This window comes from Mastacembelus armatus, chromosome 21 (genome assembly GCF_900324485.2).
Source record: "Mastacembelus armatus chromosome 21, fMasArm1.2, whole genome shotgun sequence".
Taxonomy (NCBI): Eukaryota; Metazoa; Chordata; class Actinopteri; order Synbranchiformes; family Mastacembelidae; genus Mastacembelus; species Mastacembelus armatus.
Genome location: NC_046653.1, coordinates 9116298 through 9142136, shown reverse-complemented (window position 1 = coordinate 9142136; position 25839 = coordinate 9116298). Strand labels below are relative to the sequence as shown.

At 37.4% G+C, this 25839-nt stretch overlaps 1 protein-coding gene across 1 annotated transcript in view; it reads left to right on the top strand.

The window, feature by feature from the left end:
• thsd7ba (thrombospondin, type I, domain containing 7Ba) overlaps positions 1-25839 on the top strand; it is a 197610-nt gene that overhangs the window by 131085 nt on the left and 40686 nt on the right. The window contains exons 10-15 of the mRNA XM_026294497.1: positions 2095-2286; positions 4808-5039; positions 9907-10022; positions 11056-11188; positions 12827-12930; positions 21439-21630. Coding sequence (XP_026150282.1) covers positions 2095-2286; positions 4808-5039; positions 9907-10022; positions 11056-11188; positions 12827-12930; positions 21439-21630 — 969 coding nt within the window. The remainder of the gene's footprint in view (positions 1-2094; positions 2287-4807; positions 5040-9906; positions 10023-11055; positions 11189-12826; positions 12931-21438; positions 21631-25839) is intronic.

Sequence of the window (25839 nt, the reverse complement as noted above, 5' to 3'; positions counted from 1 at the left end):
CATCTGACTATTACCCCCAGCCATAAGTTCAATGATGGTTTCAGAATTGATAATACATTGTAGAGAAAACTGAGCTTATGAGACTTTGTCTGGCTTCTCTGCTCCTTCTTGCAGTGGATTTTGCCGAAATTGTAAAAACTTAAAACAGTATGTAACAGGTAATGACTGACCATGTCAGGACATATTCACGGTGGGTGGAAGTGATTCATTTATATAACTTTTGTTAACTGTTTTCTAGAAATGGTCATTCAACTGTGTGGTCTGTAGTTGGTCCTCTTGTTGAATGGGCTGCATTATACAGAGGGGTGTTTCAGTTATTTTGCCTAGCCTAACATATATAAACAGAGAGGACAAAAGAATAGTCAAAACTCTTGTTTCACTACAACTGAATGCTTCAAAAAATGCAGACAAAATCTGCACAAACTGCTTAGCTGGATCAACACTTATCGAAAACAGCTGAATATTGTCACGTTCATGAAGGGAGCATTTACTGTTTGATTACATTGCATTAGTTTTAGCTTAGTGTTCAGACATAGTATCAATGCTAAAAATGACAAATTGTCACTTACACCAAATGTTTGATCTTTTTTTATTTTTCTTTTTTTACCTTCAATTACTTCAGGTCTTATTCCACCGGCAACTCTATTAATGAAAGTAATAATGCACCACATACAGTAGCCTGTGGGGCTTCACCGTTACTTCAACTGATGTTTCCTGCTGTATACACAGCAGTTACTTTGATGACTGGAAATCTCTATTTATGGGTGAAAGGTTTTAAAATTCCCCAAGGGAGTATTTTACATCTATCTGATGAGTGATATATACGTTTTTTCTCTCCACTACCCTCCTCTGCATCAAGGGTATTTGCTTGGAGATGGGGGAAAAGACAAATTGATGACAGCTCTGCCCTGGGGTTGTTATTGTTAAACCATATTCTATGATGTAGTGGCAAGTTCACTCAAGTGTTGTGTGTGAACGCGTATTTGAAAACAATGCTTTGGCTGCTGCTGGCATTGTTTTGACATCAGGATGCCATCCCTGTTTCTGAAATGAATCTTTCTCAGACATTAGAGAAATCTGAAGCACTGTGCTAACTCTGAGCAAGGTCCGACAAAAATGCACAAGAAATGTCTTTAACATTCATGGCAGAAGATTTTTCTGTAATTTTAATGTTTAATCACACAATAAAAGAGTCATTATCATGTACAGTAAAGGGAAAAGGTTCTAGCTGTTCCCCTCCTCAAAGAGAAGTTAACTGAGCACTGCGATAAATATTTCATATCATGACTGCAAGATGAAGGCTGAAGGATAGATTTTAAAACTAGCTCAGAATACCAATGGCACTGCCTTATAATTTTCTTTCACAAATTCTATTTTTGTTTGACATCATTTTTCTAACACTTAGGAAACATGTCTACCAATTTCTGATGTGAGCCTTTTATTGAGGAAGTGTTTCCACCAAAGGATCAAAAACATTTTGCATTTCGCAAGCGCTGCAAGTATAGGAAAGAAGAAAAAAATTATAAACATATCTACTACCAGCAAGACACCAAAATATGTGCCTTAACCTTCCTGCTACCAGCCGGGACCGCAAAAAGCTCCACTCATGATGTATTCCCGTGCCTCATCAGGATTCCTGTCTATCTGTGAAGGAACATGCAGAGCTTACTGGAAATGTTAAACTACAGAAACCGCAGACAGCTGAGACAGGCAGTAGCTGACCGCATATTTGTAGTTGTGCTCCATTTAAAATGCAGTGTGATCAAAATGAATTGCTGCTCAAATCTAGATGTGATTTATGTATTTGGATTATAATCAGTGTGTCCTCTTGGGTGCATTTTAAATCTGCGACTGTTATTTTTTTATTTTGGCAAGAACTGTCTTGCACTCCTGTAGTATGATCAGATGAGATGTGTAGTAATGCTTGTTACAAATAGTGTCATACCTCTCATTTACCCTTGTCCTTTCATGGATGTCCCTTATTGAAATTCAGATTTTAATCCAGTCCCAATGCGAGATACACATCCAATTGCTCTGTAGATCTAAGGCTGATATCTCTATTTCAATTTTCTAATTTCTATTTGCCTTCGTCAGGGGTAAATGTGCCTGCTGCCCATTGTTTAGACGACCCACCACCCACAGAGGTGACCTGTGAGGTGGCCTGCCCCTCAGACTGTGTGGTTGGCTCCTGGTCCTCATGGTCGCCCTGCTCCCACAGCTGTGCCACTAAGACCGCAGAGGGCCGACAGAGCCGCACTCGTACTGTGTTGGCCATCCCAGGGAAAGGTAATACAATAGTCCCTTTTTGCTTGTGTTTTCACCCTGTGCTAATAAATCATTCTTGTTGCTGTGTTTATTTGTGAAGAATGTCTCAAATCGGTGTTTAGCCAACAGAGGCAGAAGTCCAGCAATGTTGCCTTAAAGTACTGAGTGTATTTTTTCAAAAACTGCTGTGGTAAAATATATATAGGAACCCAAATTGCACTATGATGTTTGTCAAGATGGGGAACGGCAGGATAGATTAATTTTGTCTCTGGGATTTTAAGAAAAACTAAGTGAAGCTCAACTCAGCAAACCAAAACTAAAGATTGCTTGAGCCAGTGTCTTTATCACTGTGAGCACTGTGTCTTTACCTTGGATGTTACTTCTGCAGATTTCAGGGTCGTATTTAGACACATTTCATCTTAAAAAAAAAAAAAAACATTTGAGGTTTGAGTTGACCACACGCTATCAGGGTTTCTTTTTATGGCTAGTATTTTTTGTGTGCACCAAGTGTTGTGTTTTTCAAGTCAGACAGCAGAGCCTTGGCAGGCAGAGACTACCCATTAATCCCTGTAACCAAACACATATCTACAATAACAGCTGATGAAAGAATCTGACAGCTTAAGCCAGGTTCCTCACTGTGTAGTTTATTACCATGTTGCTGGCTATCTGCTTCCTGGCAGGGGTGCTGTGAGCGTTTGTGTGTGTTCGTGTGTGAATGCTGTATTTGTGTTTATATGCCTGGTTGCTTTTAACATTGTGGGACAATAAGAAAATGCTCAGGAATGCAAAACAGAGGAAGGTGCGTGTGTTTGTGGTTTAGTGACAAACTCATCCCCACCCTTGTGTAAGTCATAGGGGCACTTAACCACTCCCGAGATCGCACCTCTGATTCTACTCAAGTGAACTGTCCCTAGTGGAAAGTCCCTGCACTGACTGGTTGTTATGGTCCGTGTGCTGTTGGTTTGTTTTTGTTGTGGTTTTGTTTTCCTTGTCTCTGCCCATCAGGTGACCTACCCTACTGTACATCTAAGAGCGTAGGCTATAACGACAAGCAGAAGTGCATTACTGAATTTATTGAACTCTTCCTCCTCCATGTCAAGAAAGCATCTCCACCAATTTATTTCAGGTTGTCTGAATGGTCACTCACTCCAGACTTTGTTTCAGCTGCAGACTTTATGACCTGCACTTTGAAGTCTGCAGTATAGCTCTTTCTTTTGGGTGGCATTTTCACTTGTGTTACACAAGGAGTTAGAGTTTACTGTGAGCATAAACGTTTTTACTTTTTCAGCTGTAAAATATTATCTTCAATTGAGTCAGGAGTGCCATCTAACGTTAGTGACTATTTTACAAAATCACAGTAAATTAACATAGATCCTTCCTGAAGTAAATATGTTTTAATATTTTGAATGTTTTAATATAGTATTTGGGATGTAAGAAGCACTTCACTTTTTTTTTTCAAACCTGTTTTTTATTCTTTTGTAATAACATGTCCCTTGTAGTGGACATCGGGTCTTGCTTTCACTCAAAAATTACTGTGTAGTCTAGTTTTTCTCATTTTTCCAAACATTAGAAACTAATATTACTAATACAAAATGCCAAAACATTTATCCGTGTCTGTGTTTTAAACTCAATAACAATTTCTATAGGAAGTTGCTTAATTTGATTTGATCTGGTGTTTTGTCATGAAACAATACATATACAAAAACAAACATATACTGTATAACATACAGTATACTTTATAACAATACACACATAATATATACAATATACTTTACAACACATGAATATATGGCACAATAAGATTAATTATATAAAGTACAACATGGTTAAAATAGCCAACCATAAGAAGACGGCACACTGTAAAACAGTAACAGTACTGTAATGATTTTAATTACAATTGCAATTAATATTCAATCAGAATGTTCAGTGGTGTCTGCAAACCAGCGGGAAAAAGTCTAAGTAGCTAAATATACTATGCTAATAGTTTTGCTATTCTAATCTACTGCACAATCATGAATATATTTTTGGAAGTAAAGGCTTTCACAGATATTCTGCGTTGACTGCTACACTGTCATTGAGGCTGAATATAAAACTGCACAGTGTTTGTCTAGTTAATAACTAAATATACGACAACCTGGACATAGGGAGCAGTGACAGGAAAAGATTGCTGTGGTGTTGCTGTGGGTAGTGTTTGAATTGGCTAAAGAAGTCTGACCTTACTGACGTTTCATTTGTAATTGAAACTCCTACAAGCTGTAACTTGTAAAGTGTCTGCTCAGCTAACCAGAACAAACATTTACTTTGTCACAACGCTGCCCATGGTCACTGCCATTCTACTAAGTACATCATGTACTCCAGTTGACACTTATTTTAGTTTTTGTACAAATCACTTTTACTCTGCTTAATATTCTTGGTTTTTTGGACTAACACTGGTGTGAGCACAACACTGAACCGTTTCTACTCAGCCTTTTTTTCAGAATGCCAGGTTATATTCTCTTTGTGTCTTTGACACAGTGTCTCTCTCCTGTGTGTTGCCTGCCAGATGGAAAGGAGTGCCCAGCAAGTCCAGTCCTGGAAGACTGGAGAGTCTGCAATGACCATCCTTGCATGGTGTTCTACTGGGAGGTCTCAGCCTGGGGTCCCTGTATTGAGGACACCTCCATGGATCTCAACAGAACCATCTCCTGGAATGGGACCCCCACCTGTGCTGTGGGCGTCCAGATCCGGAAAGCGACATGCATGAAGATGAATGCTGGACCTGTCATAAGTAAAAGGTGAATCCTCTGACAGACATCAGCTTGTGTCATATCAAGTTCTGCCTTGAAATGTTTAGATGTACAGTATATTTGTTTTCGCTGTTATTTTGACCTATGTGCACTTACTCATAAACAATTGAAGTGCATTGGTTTATCCCAACCCATTATAAACAGGGTTAATACTCAGTATACGTCTCAAAAACATGTTGACTCATAGTGGCAGATAAAAACAGCACTTGAAAGAATGTTTTATAGAATATTTTCTTCTTTCATCCCTGTCACTGATGCTTTGCTTAGTTTTAGACACCAGAAAATAGGCCCTGAGAGAAATGCATGGTGAATTATGGTTAAGGAGTAAAAGAGCTTTGTAAAATCTGGGGGAGGAGTTGAGAGGTGATCATGTTTCTTTTTTAGTTAAGAACACAATCTCCATTTTTCCAAAAGCGTCTTACTTGAAGATATCTGGTGTGTGCGTTTACTTACTGACAAATGACCCAGAGGACGAGATGCTCTTTTGAAATTATATCCCCAGAGTTTTGTACATTGAGCTTTTCTTCTGTGGTTTCTTTGCTGTGTTTAGGCTTTTTTTGTGTGTGTGTGAGTGAATGTGAACCTTAGATTCATTTTGCTTATGCTCTACCATTATCTACTCCTCTTTCAGCAATACAATATCAAATACTGCTAAGGGCTTTGTGCTGTCACTGTAATGATGTTATAGCCCACACCAGGAAGATAGATTTATAAATAATTCACAAAGTTTGCCCTTCTTTAGCTCGATATATTATTGACAGGGCCATAAAGTGGATTATGGAGAGGCTTTTTTCTTATGACCATCCTATCTCCCACCATAGAGGCTTTAATGAAAGCTGTCATTTCTGCTCCACCAACAGATCTTGTCTGTACAGTATCCCATAAATCCAATCACTTCTTTGCTAGTCATGTGGCAGCAGTGTTCATTTAATGGAATGGCATCTAACATAAAGCCCTGCGTGTTGCTATTCATCACTGTATGTCTGCAAAGCTGTGTCTGTCTGCTGTCCTACCAACATGTACAGTTTGTGAGACATGATAAGGGTTTTATTGTTACCATTTAAAACAACACAGTTTTGGTGTTAAGCATCTAATCCCCTGTGCCCATGCATATCACTGATGTGCGGGTCAAATCAGCAAACATCTAAGCATTTCAGGCTTAGCAATAACTACAACAGGAACCCAGAATGCAACATTTAGTATCCGTGCTTGCATTAAAGCCTGACACTGCAGAGGAGAAAAACTAAAATAAACACAGAAAGCAGGATGAATCATAGCCAATCTATTGCACAAAAGTTTAAAAGAGAACCGAAAATAAAGGAAACAAAGTTAAAATAAAAACCAGCTCCACTAAATCACTAGTAAAAGTTTGACAGCTAACGTTTTACATCCATATCATACTTTAAATAAAAAAACAATAATACATTTAGCTAGATGTTAACAGATACAAACACAAATGTTTCTTAAAACAAGTTTTATTACTGGAAAAAAACAACAAATGAATCCTTCGCCATCAGTGCATTACTGCCTAGTAAAATAATGATGTTTGTATGAAAAATACTTTATCTATATAAAGTATTCTCTTAGTCTGGATATGAAGCATTTCATAGCAATGCTTACCCATTTGTCTGGCACCATCCATCTCACATTGTTTAGCCTCAGCACTCTAAAGAGCAATGAAGCCTTTTTCTTTTTCTTTTTTTAACCAAGCCAGTTGACAATTCATTGTACCTATCCCTGATCAACAACTCCATGGAAGTGCCATATCAGCTGCTTTGTTCTTCTGCACCTAAGAAAATGTATTTCTGTTGTGTTGGACCAAAAACTGAACAATATTCTGCTATACTAATGCTGCTAATCATTTGATTCATTTCTTTCTGTATTAGTGCCTCCTACTGACAGCAGCAGATATGCCACAGATAAGCTGTTATGTTAATAATGAATCATTTTATGATGTAAAAGTGTTATTTTGAAAGTAGACAAGTGAAGAAATCCCACTCTGTGGTACCGAGTTCTCTCCAAATCCACTTCTCCAGAACACACGCCCTGCCCTGATAATTAATTCTGGTTTTACTTCTTGCTTCTTGTAGAATCCAACATCTTTTCAAAACTACTGTGGGTACCTTCTCTGCCACACCTCACTATCTGTACTGTAGCTATAAAAACAGAGTGATAACGTGTGAGGCTTCAGGCTTGCCTTTTCAGTGCAGGGACAGAGTGTGTGTAAGTAGGAACTAGGTTGACAGGTAGGCAGGCCAGCCAATGGTTTTACTTGGGTTGACTTTTTTTCATCATGCTGTCAGTCCAATAAATGCAATAATGCAATGCATGGGATAGAAAGGGAAATTCAAGAAATATAACCAAAAAAAATGCTTCTGAAAGGAATCACCTACCCTACTGTACATTTAAGGTCAGATGATCTTCATCATCATGGTTACAATAATAGACGCACAGTTAAGGTTGCAGATCCTTGTACCCCGATGCCTGCCCTATGCTGAGTCTGTCGCTATAACAACATCACCTGACTTCCTCCTTTGCTCCCGCTATAATTACTGCAGCTACAAGGTGAGACAACTGCTAAAGGTCACTTAACAATAAAATGTAACTGGCCTAAATAACCTGCTTGGACAAACAACCTATGGTGCTGTGTTTTAAGAGGGGACTGACTCATCATTTGAGCTGTAGTTACAGAAGGGGCTCCATTGTGGCCATGCTGATACACAGTGTTGAAATTGACTTTAAAGAAATACTCTACTGATTTTGCTCATAAGCTGTTTTCTCCATAATGTTACTCAAAGTGGGTAATAGACTATATGTTATTTTCCATTCTAAAGGAAAGGCCCATTTTTCAAAACTGAAATTAATGGTGTAAGACCTGAATGCTTTTTTTCTTACTAACACCAATAGTTTCTGTATGTTACTGTACGAATGCATGTTTTGTCAAATTTAATGATTTAATACATGATTTATCATTGTATTTTCTGTCTTTAATAAACCCGTTCGAAAGCCCATCTTTTTGATGCCTGGGTTTCGCATAGTCATGCAAATAATCACTGAAGTAATTAGCAGTTTCCATTGGTTTTGTAAGACTCTGTTTATAAGAGACAGTTAATGTGCTCAGCCACGTCACAGTTGAACAGAGTGTTCTTGACTGTAAGTTTGATTCCCTCATTCTGGGCGTACTGCACCGTATTCCCCCAGCTGCTCTGTTGCGTTGCCATGCCCTCTGGCATACATCACTGCAAAGAGGGAGAGAGAAGAGGAGGGATAAAGCCTAGGAAGGATGGGTTTTATGTATCTTGTCTCCTTATGCTTTGGCATACTTTGATCTCATGCCCGTGCATGCTGGCTTTCTGCAATTGGTAGGATGTGGCACCATGCTGGGTCTCTAGTGAGACCTGGATTTGGTTGTCAGGCAAAGGAAGTCACTCTCTCTGTAAAGAAATTTGTATGTCTATGTGTGTGTTTGTGTGCTGAAGAGAGGAGTATGGCTGCTCAATGATGAAGACATCAAAGCTTTAAACTTATTTGATTTTACGTAACTGAATTAATCTACTGCACTTGAAGATTGCATGACACCCAACCGAAAGGGCTGATACAGATATGTTACACAAGATGGGTACTATAGTCATCTGAATAGAGATGGTAACATGATTATTTTCTATTAAAACTGGGAAATTAATAATATTCAGTGAAGTGCTCCTTATAAACCTGGTAATGGTGTCCTTGGCATGCTAGGAATGATCCATTGGTAAACAGTTTCCATATCCTTACTTTTCTCAGGTTTAATTAGCACTCATGCTGTGATTGATTTTTCTGCCACAACTCTCGGCAACAAAAGCCTGCTGTGACTTCTCTGTATATGTATATAGGGAGCCACATGGTTGTGATCCTAAATTTGTTTCCCTAGTTTATAGATGCACAGTACTGACACATGTAGTTGTAATACTTTGCTTTCATCCATCTTATGAACACAAATAGGCTGCTGTTAATGATATATATAGAATTTTATATTGCATATATTGGTACTGAATAACAATGCATGTTAATAATTCTTAATAAGTATGTTAATAGTTATAGGTAATATATATTTTTTTGGTTGTTTGTTTTGGATCAAGCTGAAAAGAGAGTTCTGCTAATGTGAGCATATGAATTTTACATGTACACATGAAGCTGAAAGGGAGTGACCTTCTTAATTTTAGTTTTGTCTTGGTCTGGACCAGTGCTGGCTGATCAATAACATTTCCTATCTACTCTGGTGCTGAGCATGTAGCATAAAGTGTGTTTTCAGGGTATTATGTTGCTGATACAAGGATGACATGACCTAAGCTCAGTGGTTGTAAAACCAAAACAATCATTCAAAAAAAAAAAAAAAAAAAAAAAATGAAGAGAGCTGCAGAATTAGGAGATAGCCTTCTTGGTTTTGTGAGAGCAACACCTCTCACATTAGTAATTTGATCTATCGTTGGTATAAAAAATATGGATTAGTGCAGCTTTAAGACAACTGGGCTTTAAAACTGACAATGTATTAAAACCCATAAAATACAGACAATTTGCTCACTTTAATAGTGGAAAGATTTTTCTTTCTCTGGAGCAGTATTTGTACCCTGGGTAGAACTAAATGTGTGAGAAAACTAATTTTTTTTTTTTTTTTTCATTTGTCCACCTTTTGCTTGAGTGTGCAGGCAGGCAGACATGTAATCAATCATGTTTTCTGTTGGGAGATGTGTGATGTCAAGGACAGAGCAGTTGTTTCACTGTACTGTCCTGTTACCAGCAGGACTGAAGACGTTTATCATTCAACACCCAGGGGGGATGAAAAGAATTTAAGACCACTGTTTGTCTGTATGCTTAGGTGTTCAGAGTCTTCTCGTCCGGAAACTGTTCGACCCTGTTTCCTTCCCTGCAAGAAAGACTGCATTGTGACACCCTTCAGTGAATGGACAGCATGTCCATCAACCTGTATGCCAGGTAGCTACTCACATCCATTTCTACCAACTTATTTTTCACAATGTCTGTCTAGCAGTCTGAAAATCTGACTGGAATCTGACTGGATATCCTGATTTTGAAATCTTCCTATAACGTTTGCTGATGAGGGGTTACTGCAATGACAGCAGTTCACTGGTTACAGCTTCTCAAATAGAAATATTTGCTGGTGGGATTTCAGTGTTTTCTGATATGGTAAACACTGTCCTTGAGCTTTGGAAAGTGATTGTAATGAAGCAGTTTGTGAAATTCCTTATATTCTGATGTTTTATGGATTAAAAGGTTGATAATAAGTTGAGAAAACAATCTGCAGAGTAATCCCAAATGTAAACAATAGTTACAACAATGTACAAGTTAATTCTTCTGCATCCACCAGTTACAGCCGCAAGGCATAGTATGAGGTATGAGTCATAAGGTATGATGTACTTCATATATAATGACATTGAATACATTTTAATAAAAATTAAAAATTTGCTGTACAAATGTCTTCCCCTTTGTCTCTAGTGTATTCAGTGATTGCACATGACAGTGTTAAATGCCTATTACAATAAGCTGACACATCAAGAAGGAAATGAATATTTAATGGTTTTAAATGGGTGTACTATAGGTTTAAAAAGTATGTAATTGTTGCATCTCATCTCTGTAAATATGTTGTAGTCAATTGGGCCCACTGATGATGTAATGACTTTCTTAATTGCACTATTTTCAATGGTTAGTAATTAGTGTTGTGTAATGAGCCTTGGACTGTGAGCCAAATGAAGCCATTACAGTGTGGTGTGTCTGAAAACAGACTGCAGTGAGGTGAAGAGGACACTGCAGCCACAAGGGCACATTCAGCATCAGCATCAACTTTGAGGCCCCTTGTTCTTTAGTCTTATCTTCTAGATATCACACTGATTGATATTTACGTATTTGGTGTCCCATAAATTATACAGTATAGTATGTTGGATTTTTTCCAATTTACTTTCCGTCCCTTAAATGGTCACCTTTTCTGAGGATTGTCTTTCATGTTTAACAGAAAATGCAACTGCCGCCACACAGTCTCGGTACAGGACCATTATTCAGAGGTCTGCTAATGGAGGTCAAGAGTGTCCTGACACACTGTACGAAGAGAGGGAGTGTGAATCGCTCCCAGTTTGTCCAGTCTATAGGTAAAAGCATGTTTTTAATATTAACTATTTCTACCTTTCTATTCTATTTCTAAATTTAACTATTTCTCTTTCTTATCTAAGTTAAAGTCCAGGGTGAGAAGAATGTTTAAGTGTGACCTGTTTTTGAACGCCAAGAGTCACAAGGGTCCATTAATGTTGTAAAATACTTGAGATGCATGCATGTAACAGTATAATGGTATTAACATCAGATATCTGCTTGTAATGTTATTGATGTTAAACATGGCTGCAATTATTGCTATTAACCCAATAGGTTAAGTTAAAAGTTATTGATTGACAGCTTTGATAGTTAATTAGATTTAGGGTTACTGGTTCAAACTACACTTAAATAAAATAGCAGTACAAACTTGCATGTATCAATAAAACAATAAACTCTAAAAAACAGACCTAACATGACAGGAGAAAAAAAACATTGTTTGTTTTCCAGCTACTGCCAGCAGGCAATCTGACTAGCTTTGTTAATTAGACAAAGTACATGGCAGCTCTGACAGTGTTGTGACATGAAATGTTTCAGTGTGCTGGCTTGATGAGGCCTGCTACAATAACAGTTGTTCAAAGTGACTTCCTGTCATAGCTGGTGTTTGATATAGCACATTACATTGATACATATCTAAAAAAACTTCATATGGAATAGGCCTTCCTAGTTTTTTTTTTATTAGTAGTCTGAGCATCAATTTTGTGACACCTCCTGTGGACAAATGGGAGTATGTTCTTGACTGTTGCCATTAATGATCAATCATTCATTAATCGCTAAAAGCATAGCAAACATAAACGTTCACTAATTATTTAAAGTTTTTACATCAAGCTTTATTTAACTATTTGTCAGGGCCTAGTATCAGAGTACTAACCAAGAAAAGAGTACGCTGTTAAAAAATGTAGTGAGGGTATGTTCTAACTTGACAGTGTTGGTTTCAGTTTGAATAAGTACATGGACATACAACAAAAAATGTATTTGTAGACAGTTCCTAACAACAGCAATATCAAGTGAGCAAAGTAGATATATTATGTAAGTGTTGTGTTATTCAAAAAAAGTGGAAAGTGAGTTAAAGGAACTTTAACCATAAGGCAGTTTCATGGTTCATGATTTGCAAAGTTTAACTTCGAAACACATGAAACAATATAGAAAACCAAACAAACACAAATCAATAGAGGCCTCAGTTTCCACCTGCCCTTTTCTACAAATAATACGAGACAAGGAAACTGTTTATGTAAATGCCATCTCACAGTATACAGTATAGCCAGTTGGGAGGGTTACTTAAGGGATAACTAAGATATGTATGTTTATTCCAAAAAATGCAGGCCATTATGGCATAATAGTGACACTGAAAGGACATTCAGGTTTCACATTAATTTGTGTTTCCAGGCATGTTCTCAACAAATACCAGCCCACGTACACAAACTGAATAAAACAATTGTGGCATATTTATTATATAACAATTTGTTGCTAATGTTGGTTGTACAGTGTGTGGTTCATATCACAATCGGCACATTGACAATTGTGAGAAAGAATGGCTGAAACTTTTTCTTGCTATGGAAATAAAACTATAGTAATACATACTCTAATACATGGCATGGTACTATCTTAATGTTTTTCTGTCTTGTGTCTGTGTTTCTATACAGCTGGAGAACACACAAGTGGCACAGTTGCACTCTCGTTCCAGATTCAGTTAGACGTGGATTAACTGGACCAGGAGAAGCCTGTGGAAATGGTCTAGAAACAAGAGGCAAGCATTATTCCTGACCTATTATACCCTCTACACATATCAGCTCACCATTTTGTCTGGCTTTTCCATCTATTTACTTTCCTTATTTAACGAGACCTAATAGTCCTTCTAGATCTGCTCCCTTAACAAGCAAGTGATGGAAACATAAAAGAAAGAAGTAATTTGTCCAGAGTGTGTAATGAGACGAACCTTTCCGTTTGTTGTCTTGATGATCTTATCACAACACTAGTTTCTTATTAATGGATGCAACGACTTAGATGGTCACAAACACATCTTGGTCACAGCAAGCTGAAAGAAATAATCAGCTCGTTTACACACAATACACACACAGTACAGAACATACAGACACTTGTGCCCAATAAAGCTTGTAAAATTTGAAATCTGCATGTCCGTGTTGCCCTTCTAGCAGGTTTTTTGATGAAATTATGAATATCTGCTTTACAGCTTGAGATACTAGGATCGATCATAAAGTCTGACCGTGTGTGAATTATGAAAGTTACAGCCCACTGATTAAGAATGGAAATACTCACGCTAGCCTAACGCAATCCATTAATAATGTAAAACAAAAACAGCAAAGCCATAAACAGAAATAATTCCCAATCCACAGAAACAAAGCTTTTCACTTGTAAACAGGGTTTTAAATGAAGCTTCAGTAATATGGCATTATGATGAATTTCTTGCCTAAACATACTGTGCCATTAATATTTTATTTGTGGATCACATTTTTTATTTTTTAATAACTTTTTGTCTTTTTTTTCCCCATCTTGGTCTGAATACAAAATACCTTGGGTCCTCAAAATTGAGGAAAAAAAATATGAAGAAAATAATAATAATAAATACGTTTCCATTTACTGTATGCAAATAAAAGCACCTAGTGTTAAATGATGTGCTCGGACAAAAGTCTGAGCACAAAAGCCACATTACGCATTGCATCAATGGGTCTTGATGGGATTGTACGTGTTATATTTACCTAAGCATGCAGGAGTGAAGTTGTTCCAACAAGGAAAATAACTTGTTGGCAGTTTTCTCAAGTTTTTGGCTTGGCTCTAAAGTCATTGTCAGTAATAGGTAATTCAGGTGCCAGGTGGTTGCTCAGTTGACACACTTAGGCTAATGATGTCATAGATCTACTGTACATGGCATGTGAGATTGTGTAGCAGTACCCATACACAAACAATGATCACAACATCATCCAAACAACTGGGCTTTTAAACCACTGGTCAAAAAAGGTTTATAGCAAATACTTCTTTAGTGTTTCTTTCAGTGTTATTGATCATGAGTCATTGTCTTCCCTCTGAGTTGACTCCAGCTTGGCTCAGAGCAACAAATTCACTCTATCAGGATATTGTGCAGTATTAAATGTTTAAATTCTATCATGTCCGATGTTCATATATGGCATTGCTGGGTCCTTTTGAACTCTGGAGTTCAGACAGTGCTCAGATTTGCCTTTATAATCAGTGTTACAAGCCACAGGACACTTGAATAGATATACAGCAGCAGTACTCTATATTATAACATTAGAGACAAGACCAGCTTAGGCTCTCTATGATATGGTATGTAACAGTCAGTGTTTTTACTTCAAGAAAATATACATGCATTACATTGCAATAAATATCATTAAATATCAATATGCATATATATACAACAACTGTGCCGATTACCACGGGGGCCACTGTTGCCTTCTCCTTCCACATCTTTTCTAGCTCTTCTTTTAGCCCCTGGTATTTTTTAAGCTTCTCATGTTCTTTCTTCCTGATGTTGCTATCACTTGGGATTGCTACATCTACCACTATGGCTTTCTTCTGTTGTTTGTCCACCACTACTATGTTGGTTGGTTAGTCATCACCAGTTTGTCAGTCTGTATCTGGAAGTCCCACAGGATCGTAGCTCGGCCATTCTCCACCACCATATATAGTGGTGTAGAATGTAGAGAAAATATATATATTGTTCTTTTTTCTGTGTTTTGTCTCAGATTCTCAGATATAAAACTGTGGCTCAGTCTTGATGCCACTGCACACTAATATGCAGCATGTTCCTCAATGTAGAATTACCAGTGTCATCATCCTACTGTCATTACTGCTGGCTACACAATATAAATAGTATATCGTGTCCCTTTGATTACCACTGATAATTGATCGTGTGACTGTGTTGTGTGTTTTCAAAATGTGCAGAGTCCAATATATTGCCATTTGTGAGGAGGTGCACATTTGAGTCGAGTTGTGAAAACAATCATTAAAAACTCGACGACTCACGAAATGTTGTAACTAATTTACTGATGCGATTCACGTGAAGTTTTCTGTGGCTTCCAGTGCTACCTTGAGAATTTTGTAGAATTTCTGCTCTCACTATTGCTCACATTTACTTGACAGTATAATAATGACTGACATTTCTCAAGTGAGTTTGTATGACTTTTTGGTGAGGATAGGAAAAGTGTCTGTAGTGTTCCCAGGTTAAGAGCAAGCCTCATTGACCTTTAGAGCTTCCAATTTGCATGTGATTAGAAAATGACTAAGTTAAATACCTGTGACATTTCAAACTGGAGTATGAGTGTGGAATTTGCAGTCGGTAGAAAAAGACAGAATTTAAATGTAGTTTTTAAGCAGCAAATAATTTATCCAGAGTTTACTTTCACTGAGTGAGCCAATTCATTAAAAAGGACACATAAATGTCAGATTGGGAGCTAATTAGGACAAACTAATTGGGAATATGACCATATTAGGAGCATAGACACATTGAATATGGGCCTATCAAAGATTTAATGACAGCAAGTTTTAGCAAAGTTTTCTCAATTATTTTATTAAAGGTCCTCTAAAAATGCAGCATTGTCCTGTTGGAACCCAATATACACTCATACCTAAATATAATGCAATCTAATTTAGATAAAACTACTATTAGTCTAATATGAAGATACAGTTTTATTTTCATTTTACTCTCTCCATGTATTGTGTTCATGTAACATGTTACATGAAATATTCGCAACAGTTTAGTGCAGTAGCACGTTAGGGTTTATATTTCATTTTTCTTTACTTTTTCTTTGCTGTTCTGGTTTTTCTTAATTTGAAATATAGATTTCGTTAACATAAATTTCAGTTGTGCTTACAATATGTTTTTTTCTTCATATATCAGTACGCACTGAAGCGGCTGTATTCTCATCCTGTGGGAAGGTTGTGTGAGATGGTAGCGACTTTAGATATTTCCATTCATTTAGAAATGCAGTGTGAAAAGAAAGCTATGCAGCCTTATCATCAGACATTCATCCTTTTTCAGTGGAAAATATAAACCGGATGTTGCTGGCTTTTGTGCATTTTGTTCTTCATGTTATGTCTTGAAGTATGAGATTTTTAGGTTTATAAACTTAAAGTTAATATCCATCCATCCATCCATTTTCTATACTCGCTTTTTCCTGGCTCAGGGTCACGGGGATCTGCTGGAGCCTTAAAGTTAATATTTCTATCTATTATTTTAAGGCCATATATGATTAAATTATATAATGCATTTTTAGCACTCCACACAGAGCAAGATTCATTTTTTGCTTTTGATCTTTTCCAGGGAAAACAGTCACAGTTGAGTCAAAAATTAAGATGTAGGCTTTATTTCAGGAGAGAATAAGGAATTTATAGCTCTTGATAATGCCTGTAAATTATTATGTCCTTCCAAACCCTTACTTTCAAAAGTTAGTGAAGGAGCCAGCCAGGGAGTGTGCCAGTCAAGGTCTCAGCTATTGCCTAAGTGTGTTATTAGAAAGCTTTTTGGCATATTTTAAAAATAAAGATACTGCACTACTCCCATTAGGTCACAATTATGTCATCTGGCAAGCTTTATTCATGTCTTGCTCCTCAGAAACATCATACTCATCCACACAGCTTTAATATAAGCCTGTCTGGAGTTTTAGTAGAAATGCTGTGTAGCCTTGGGAAACTAGTAAATGGCTTGTGATAATGAAACACTGAAACTGCAGTTACAGAAGAGCTGAGCCCAGTCAAAACTGGTCAGATTGCTGGCTACACTGTGCACTGCAGACTCAAGCCAGTACTATATTCGACTCATGGACAAGGTTTAGAAACAAGCATGCAACTGGGTCTGTAGCATACAGTATGCCCTTGACTTAAGTAAATGCTTCCTCTCATCCATTTGGCCCCATTTTGAATGACAGTTAATATCTAAGCATGTGTAGAATGAAGTGATGATTGCTGTGACACTGGTCTGACATGCCAGGGATCTCAGATAAGATCCATTAAATGAGATGAAGATTTGAGAAGATTAATTCTAGCCTTGCCAAAAAGTTTTTTTCTAGCCAAATAGGACAAGCCAGTATGGGCAACGTGTGAAGTTGTAGCTGATAACTTAGAGCGAGCAATGAGCAAATGGATTTCACACCAAGTGCAATACACTGTGTCTAAATTCAGCCAACTTCTGGCTCATAACCAGCTGGAAATGTGATATCCCTCCCTGAGTAAGACTGGAATTATTCAATAGAAAATGAGTCATGCTGATGATCTTTTGCTGCATGAAAAATGTTACTTAATGGCCATGATGAATCCGATTCACATTGCTCTTTGCAAGGCAGCGTATATTATAGAAGTACTTTGTACAAGCAGTATGACTGAATTAGCCTGACATAGGGTGGGAGGGGGCTTTATGTGGATAAAAAAAAATAGTATTAAAACTAAAGATGTCATGTAACATGTTCTGGATTATAATTAACACAAATGAAATTTGCCTATTATTTTCAAAGAATGTCCATTTAGCTAAAAGTCTACAACTTCGTCCTGGAAAAGAAAAAAAAAACAGTGAAAAGCCTTTTCAGAACGTTTTCTTTCAATTGGTTCTCAAAGATGTCCACCTTTTTTAAATAACTGTATAATTAATGATGATTCCTGTCAGGGGGCAGACGTATGGTGAAAAAAATTGTTACCATTTGTGAGAGGAGATGATGTGAAAGGCCACATAAATGGACTTGGACACCCAGAGAGTGGAATAATTATGTTAAAAATGGACGGCTCACAGTTAAAAATCAGAATGTCAATACTTGCTGTGGTGGAATCTGCTAATCAAAGACTCTGGCATGACAGAATGACGTTGTCATAGGTTGGATAAGAGAGGTGAGTATTCAAGGTGAATGGACAGAACTAAATGTCAACAGGGACATAAAATTACCCCATTCAGTGGTGCTAATTGGACTAATACTTTAGCATATGTTAATGATTAGTTGTTTTTTCTTTTTGTTTTTTTTTACTGGTTTGTTAAAACACAAAATACAGTTCACCTTGAAAGGTACCTCTATTTTTTTAATCACTTATGGTTGTGAATGTTATATAAAGACACATTATTAATACCTATTATCTCCCTTGCAGTGCTTTTGTACTAGCCTTATATGTAAATAACTATCCCACACATTCTCAGCTGGCATGTGGAAACCTAGATGTTTTTGTAAGAGTGCAAAATTTAAAAGTCAAATATAAATCAATAAAATACAAACAGGGTGTTTGTGTGTTCTTTTTCCCAGTTTAACAACACTCCTGTCCATTCACTGTCCACTGTCTAATCAAAGGCACTGAATAAAGTTGCAAAATACATTCTTCCCCTTTCCCTCCAACCAGCAAACTCTACAGAGACATTGTCCTCACACCTCCTTGTTTAATTTACTTTTCTTTTATTTAAGGAACTCAGACCACATTTCTAACTGTTTTTGATTTTGCTTCATTAATGTTACTTCCTCACCCATCAGGTGAATCACAATTCACCAGAATTTATTTCCTTGTCTCATTGTGGGTCTGATTAAACTTGTAATTCAAATGTTAGGTGTGCCACTTGAATTGTGGTGTTACTGTTGCTATTAATATTTTAAAACAATGATCCAGCCTTTTTTATCATTTTGACTTATTACTATGACGGATGAAATGCAGGAAATTTGGAAGGGTTTGTTCTTGTGAGAACCATATTTCCAGCATGGTAACAATGAAAATGTCCTTTTTCCACTACCGGTTCCCCTGTAGAGAAAATGATTAGACACCTTGCTGCATATACAGTGGGTACGGAAAGTATTCAGACCCCTTTAAATTTTTCACTCTTTGTGTCATTGCAGCCATTTGCCAAAATCAAAAAAGTTCATTTTATTTCTCATTAATGTACACTCAGCAGCCCATCTTGACAGAAAAAAAACAGAAATGTAGAAATGTTTGCAAATTTATTAAAAAAGAAAAACTGAAATATCACATGGTCATAAGTATTCAGACCCTGTGCTCAGTATTGAGTAGAAGCACCCTTTTGAGCTAGTACAGCCATGAGTCTTCTTGGGAATGATGCAACAAGTGTTTCACACCTGGATTTGGGGATCCTCTGCCATTCTTCCTTGCAGATCCTCTCCAGTTCTGTCAGGTTGGATGGTGAACGTTGGTGGACAGCCATTTTCAGGTCTCTCCAGAGATGCTCAATTGGGTTTAGGTCTGGGCTCTGGCTGGACCAGTCAAGAACGGTCACAGAGTTGTTCTGAAGCCACTCCTTTGTTATTTTAGCTGTGTGCTTAGGGTCATTGTCCTGTTGAAAGGTGAACCTTCGGCCCAGTCTGAGGTCCTGAGCACTCTGGAAGAGGTTTTCTTCCAGGATATCTCTGTACTTGGCCGCATTCATCTTTCCTTCAATTGCAACCAGTCGTCCTGTCCCTGCAGCTGAAAAACACCCCCACAACATGATGCTCCCACCACCATGTTTCACTGTAGGGATTGTATTGGGCAGGTGATGAGCAGTGCCTGGTTTTCTCCACACATACCGCTTAGAATTAACGCCAAAAAGTTCAATCTTGGTCTCATCAGACCAGAGAATCTTATTTCTCATAGTCTGGGAGTCCTTCACGTGTTTTTTGGCAAACTCTATGCGGGCTTTCATGTGTCTTGCACTGAGGAGAGGCTTCCGTCGGGCCACTCTGCCATAAAGCCCCGACTGGTGGAGGGCTGCAGTGATAGCTGACTTTGTGGAACTTTCTCCCATCTCCCTACTGCATCTCTGGTGCTCAGCCACAGTGATCTTTGAGTTCTTCTTTACCTCTCTCACCAAGGCTCTTCTCCCACGATTGCTCAGTTTGGCTGGACGGCCAGGTCTAGGAAGAGTTCTGGTCGTCCCAAACTTTTTCCATTTGAGGATTATGGAGGCCACTGTGCTCTTAGAAACCTTGAGTGCTGCAGAAATTCTTTTGTAACCTTGGCCAGATCTGTGCCTTGCCACAGTTCTGTCTCTGAGCTCCTTGGGCGGTTCCTTCAACCTCATGATTCTCATTTGCTCTGACATGCACTGTGAGCTGTAAGGTCTTATATAGACAGGTGTGTGCCTTTCCTAATCAAGTCCAATCAGTTTAATTAAACACAGCTGGACTCCAATGAAGAACCATCTCAAGGAGGATCAGAAGAAATGGACAGCATGTGAGTTAAATATGAGTGTCACTGCAAAGGGTCTGAATACTTATGACCATGTGATATTTCAGTTTTTCTTTTTTAATAAATTTGCAAAAATTTCTACATTTCTGTTTTTTTCTGTCAAGATGGGGTGCTGAGTGTACATTAATGAGAAATAAAATGAACTTTTTGGATTTTGGCAAATGGCTGCAATGACACAAAGAGTGAAATATTTAAAGGGGTCTGAATACTTTCCGTACCCACTGTATTTGCATACTAATACATGTTCCTCTAACACTTATAATAAAGTTATAATTATATAGCTTTAAGAGTTGTATTTTCTTAAAAAATGTGTGTGAATATTTTCTGATTTACTATTAACTTTTATATACACATTGTTTTTTAGTATAATGATTTAATTGTCCAGCAAACACTGACTAACTTTTTTTCTGGCAGAGTAGCCTCCATTCTTTGATTTTTATAAAATCTCTTTTGCTGTAAGTAAAAGTGGAAAAAAAAAAAAAAAAAAGAAAAAACAAGACAATTTTCCAAACTTATCTGAAGCAGCCACACTGTTAATTGAGTGTTACATAAACTAGGTAACCCATCTGTTTTGCTGTGTTGCAAAGTAATTTCTCTTAGCACACATACTGTAGGCACATACTGCAGCTGTATTTCTGGGTTGTAATGTCTTTACTCCTCTTTAGTCACATAAAATTACAATAGGTATCAAATACATCACTGTCAAAAGTATTTAGTTTAGTTTTGTTTTTATTTAATAAATCATAGTTATCAAAGGAAATCCGATAAAAGTGCTGCATTTGAAGGTTGAACTAGCATTTTTATAAAACAACATTGAATAATTTTTATAGAGAAATCTTTACAAAATATGACATATACTATGACTAAAATGTAAAACGATTTTCTTTTTGAGCCCATTCAACATGCTGTGTAAGGAATATGACCTTGTGTTTTCATCAGTTTTATAATGAGCATAAAGGGTTTTTTTAATTTTAAATCAATATCAGTGACTGAATGTTAACTTGGTAAGGTTTGATTTGATATGTCTGAAATGTCTACATAATTGCAGTGACATTCTTGCCTTCTGCTATGTTTGCAGGAGTCAGCTGTGTTGGGGAGAATGGCGAGGCGGCCAATATGACAAAGTGCCTACGATGGGGTGGCACCTTGCCCCCTATGATTAGAGAGTGCAGGCTGGCTTGCAAAGAAGACTGCACTCTAACTGCATGGTCCAAGTTCTCTGAATGCACAGGATGTGGCAGCACCCGAAGTCGCAAACGCTCACTCACAGGTAAGCACTTTATATTTACTAACGGAGTGTGAAACATGGATATTAATCAAGGCAAATGTTTCATCTTTAAAAAGTCTGTAATGCTACACATCAGACCTTTGAGGCAAAAAAGTACAGACCATGACAGCCTTTGTCCTTAGACTCTTGAATCAGATTAGGAGTAAACACCCCAATGAAAAACCTTTTGAAGGCAAAAGGTGCCAAAATCTAAAGGGATCCCTCTTCCAGGACCTGTTATATACACACCATTCACACATCTAGGACAAGGACACAAACCCAAATAAGAACAGAGAGTCACTGGGACAACATGAACACAAGGGAGAGAGTGAGATGTGGGATTGGGGGACTCCTGAAAGATGAAAATCCAGATCCAAAACACCTGGAAATGAAGCACTGACAGCCAAGGGACAAAGAGAGACATAGTTAGAAAGGACAGCAAGAAGAAAATAGGGAGAGAGAGAGAGACACACAGTGCAAACAGTTTAGAGAGATGCAGAAGGTTTACAGTAATATATTGTTGGTAGGAAAACATGGTCTATAATGTACATTCAACTGTAGGTTTAATAGATTTCACTGAGGCTAAGACCAACCTGCCAGAGGGAGAATGATAACCCATAAAAGCTTGAAGTAATTAAAGATAACTTTTAAGTTTGAATTTAAAGGCCTGAACTGAGTCAGAACTGTCTGATCCAGCAGTGAGGTTTTTCCATAGTAAGGGAGCACAATAGGACTGTATTCTGAGAAGCGAGAGGACAGACTGGGATACAAGAATTTAATAAGACCAGACAGGTATGGAGGGGTATTCCAATTAGGATTTTGTATGTCATTAAAAGCACCTTGAAATCTGATGCCACTTGGAAAGTGGACAGTGAATGGAAGCTAAAATGTATGCAATGTGGTTTATTTTTGTGGATTTAGTTGAAATCCAGAGAAACTGACAGGAAAAGGGAGAGGGAGAAATAGAGTGAGACTTGAACCGTTAATATCATGCACACACTATGCATGTGTATATGATGAGCCATTGAAAACACTCTGTGGTCCATCTGAAACACCTGCCACCAATAGGCACATACAGCTGAATTTCATCAGTGTAACAATGGACATTAATTCTAATATGTAACTAGGCCAAGAGGTGAAATATAATGAGGAAATTGCAGAGGGCCTAGAACAGAACCTTGAGCTACTCCATATTTTAAGGACTATTATTTATGAGAAGCACAGGACGTTCTTTCAGGTAAATATAATTTTAGTCAGATGAGCCAGGTCAGAGATAGCAAATTTGTTTTGCATTTGGTCTAGGTCTGTGTTTAAAAAATGCAGGGCTGAGATTGAGGAAGAGGACTGCAGAGGTGGAGTCTGAATCTATATTAAGCAGAAGATCATTCACCACTTTACAGAGTGCAGTTTCAGTGGAGTGATAGACCCTGAAGGCAGATTGAAAAGGTTACTGTTAGATATGTGGTGTGGCTTTATAGACTAATGTGATTGTTGGCAGATGATTTTGCATGTTTAAAACTGCTGCAATAACATTTTTAACAATGTATTCCACATTTGACTGATTGATATTCTTACATTAAATAACTACACCATGGTAGAGAAATTCAAAAGCCATTTTCTAATATCAGCAAAACACAAAATTAAGATCATACTTTTAGTATATTCTGTCAGTTCCTGTTTAAATTATGCCACCCATTGTCAAAAACAGAAAACTCTTTACTCAAAAGAGATGTCAGTCTTGTAGCTTGCTTATTAATCATACCAGTATCTTAACATAATTTTCAAACGTTTAAATGGTACACATTTATGCAGATACAGCTGTAGTATGAATCAGTCTCCTGTCAGAAATAAGGATGACATGACTTGGATCAAACATCAACAATGTTGAGAAAATGATAGGATAAGTGTTTTTCCATCACTTTATTGATGAGTATTGGCTTGCAGCTAATTTCCTTCTGAAGCGGCACGTTGAGTGTTGTATGGGTATTCAAATGTTACATTCTGTGAATTATTTCTACCACAGATCAGAGAGCAGAGTTTGTGTGTGTATATCTGAAAGAGCTTAGCAGAAGATAAATGGTTTAGCTACACTATCCAGCTTGTTACTGAGCCGTTCAAAATTGCTCTGACTCTCTTCTTTGTTAGAGTAAGCTTTTAAGTGCTGCATATGTATCATTTTAGCCCTTTTTTATATAGTTTTAATGGTCATTTTGGTATTTCAGCTGAAGTTATTCGATTTTTTAATTTTAGGATTTGGTTTAATATTTACTTTTATGTTTCCACAGATGTCACTCAAGGCAACTGTCTTAACTTTGTAAGGCACAAGTAATGCTACACATGGGTTGCTGTTTATCTTCAGCTACATCTCCATCAGCCACCCCTAACGCACTGATAGAATCATGTAGTATGGACAACAGTTTAAACACATAGTACACCTGGGACTCACATTTCATACTTACCGTTCCTTGACTCTTATGGTTGTTGTCACTGCAGCATATTCCTGATTTTCTGTAAAGCCCCTACACTTTGACATACTGTATATTGTATACCACAATCTATTCCAACCTGTTTTCTCATTCTGGTTCTTTTACTTTAACTTTCTACTGTCCCTGTAGTGGTATATCAGATCTAAATTAGATCTCTCACTGCTTGTAATTCCTTATTTCAGTGTAGATAGTAAAAGCTGAGTTACATGCCGTGGTTGCAGACCAGGCTGGATGCTATTTGTCTTCATGAATATTTGATCCAGTGCCAGAGGGCTTGTAGTAAACATACAGTGTCTCCTTCTATATTAGAATCTCTTTGAATCCAACACATGAAATCAGCCTCAGCTCTTTTTTGTCTTTTTTTGGAGGGGGAATGTTGGGGGGGGTTAGGGGCAGTGGGTGGCACATGTGTTTACTGGGTCATGATAGTCATAATAGTTCATTGTCTGAATTCTTTTATGACAATTTTTAAAGTGTAAATTTCTGTGGGTTTTAGCTTGTTTGTAGTTAAGGATGTGGGAATCATACCAAGGTCTTTGCTTAGATAATAATGCAGTATTGGAAAGTCTCACTGAGCCATATAACAGTAAGTAAATTCTAGGTCTTTGCTATGAAAATCATTTTGAAGGTCTAAAAGAGAGTTTAACAAAATGCTGGTCAGTTATAGTGCATGTCCCTTGGAGTCAGCATGTGCTAGTCAAGATGGGAAGAAGTAAGCGCTGCCACAGCTGCACTGATCCACAGAACATTAGCATATATTGTGCTATGAGCACAACAGCCCTATTGCTAATACATGGAAATAATGTTGAAAATGGGCATATGTTTGTGTAAGCAGGCAAAGTACACAGCATTCAGGAGTATAATTCTCTAGCTTTCTGTATATATAATTTTTGTGTCATAATTAAACAACCTCCTTCACCTATTCACCACAACAGCAGTGTATTTACAAACCAAACAAAGCAAGGGCTTGAAAGAAGAAAAACATTCAAAAAAGCAACCATGCACACACTGTGATGCTACTGTTTAGTCAGCTTCTGTTACATACCGAGCCTGTTCTCCTGTAACACACAGGTCATTGGTTTTGTACCTTATAGGTTTGGTGTTACACATCAGCTTTAAATTTCCTAAAGTCCCTTGTGATTATTCTTCTTAAAGTAGATTTTGGATGTTGTGTGTGTGTTTGCCTGTCTTACTAACTGCTGGACATTGTAATTTAACCGTTGGCTTGAACTAAAGCATGACTGTGATGTTATATCCCTATTCATGGGTGGCTCAATAGTTTGCACTGTCACTTTAAGCCAAGGATTTTCTGGAGCCTGCTGTGCTGCTGCTGCATTTCTGCAAGGAATTTGCATATTGATCCATTCCCTCCCACAGTCTAAAGATATTACACTGTATATAGAGACATAATATTATAGAAGAGGTAGACTAAAGCCGTGACAAGACTGTTCTATGATTGTTGATGTGTTTTGACTCATAGACATTATTTATCAAAACTGAAATTATATTTAGCTATATCAAGTCTAATACTATCATCAGTTTTTATGTTAGAAATATTAGCACATATTCTGTATTACTTGACCACTTGGTTACATAAACTATTTAGATGTACCAAAACAGTTTGGTACAGTAAATTTGAGTTTGTGTTTGAAGACAGTTTCAAGTCCAATTTTTGCACCTACAGTAGTTGAAGTTCCCTCTCTGTGTTTGTCATGTTTGCTGCACT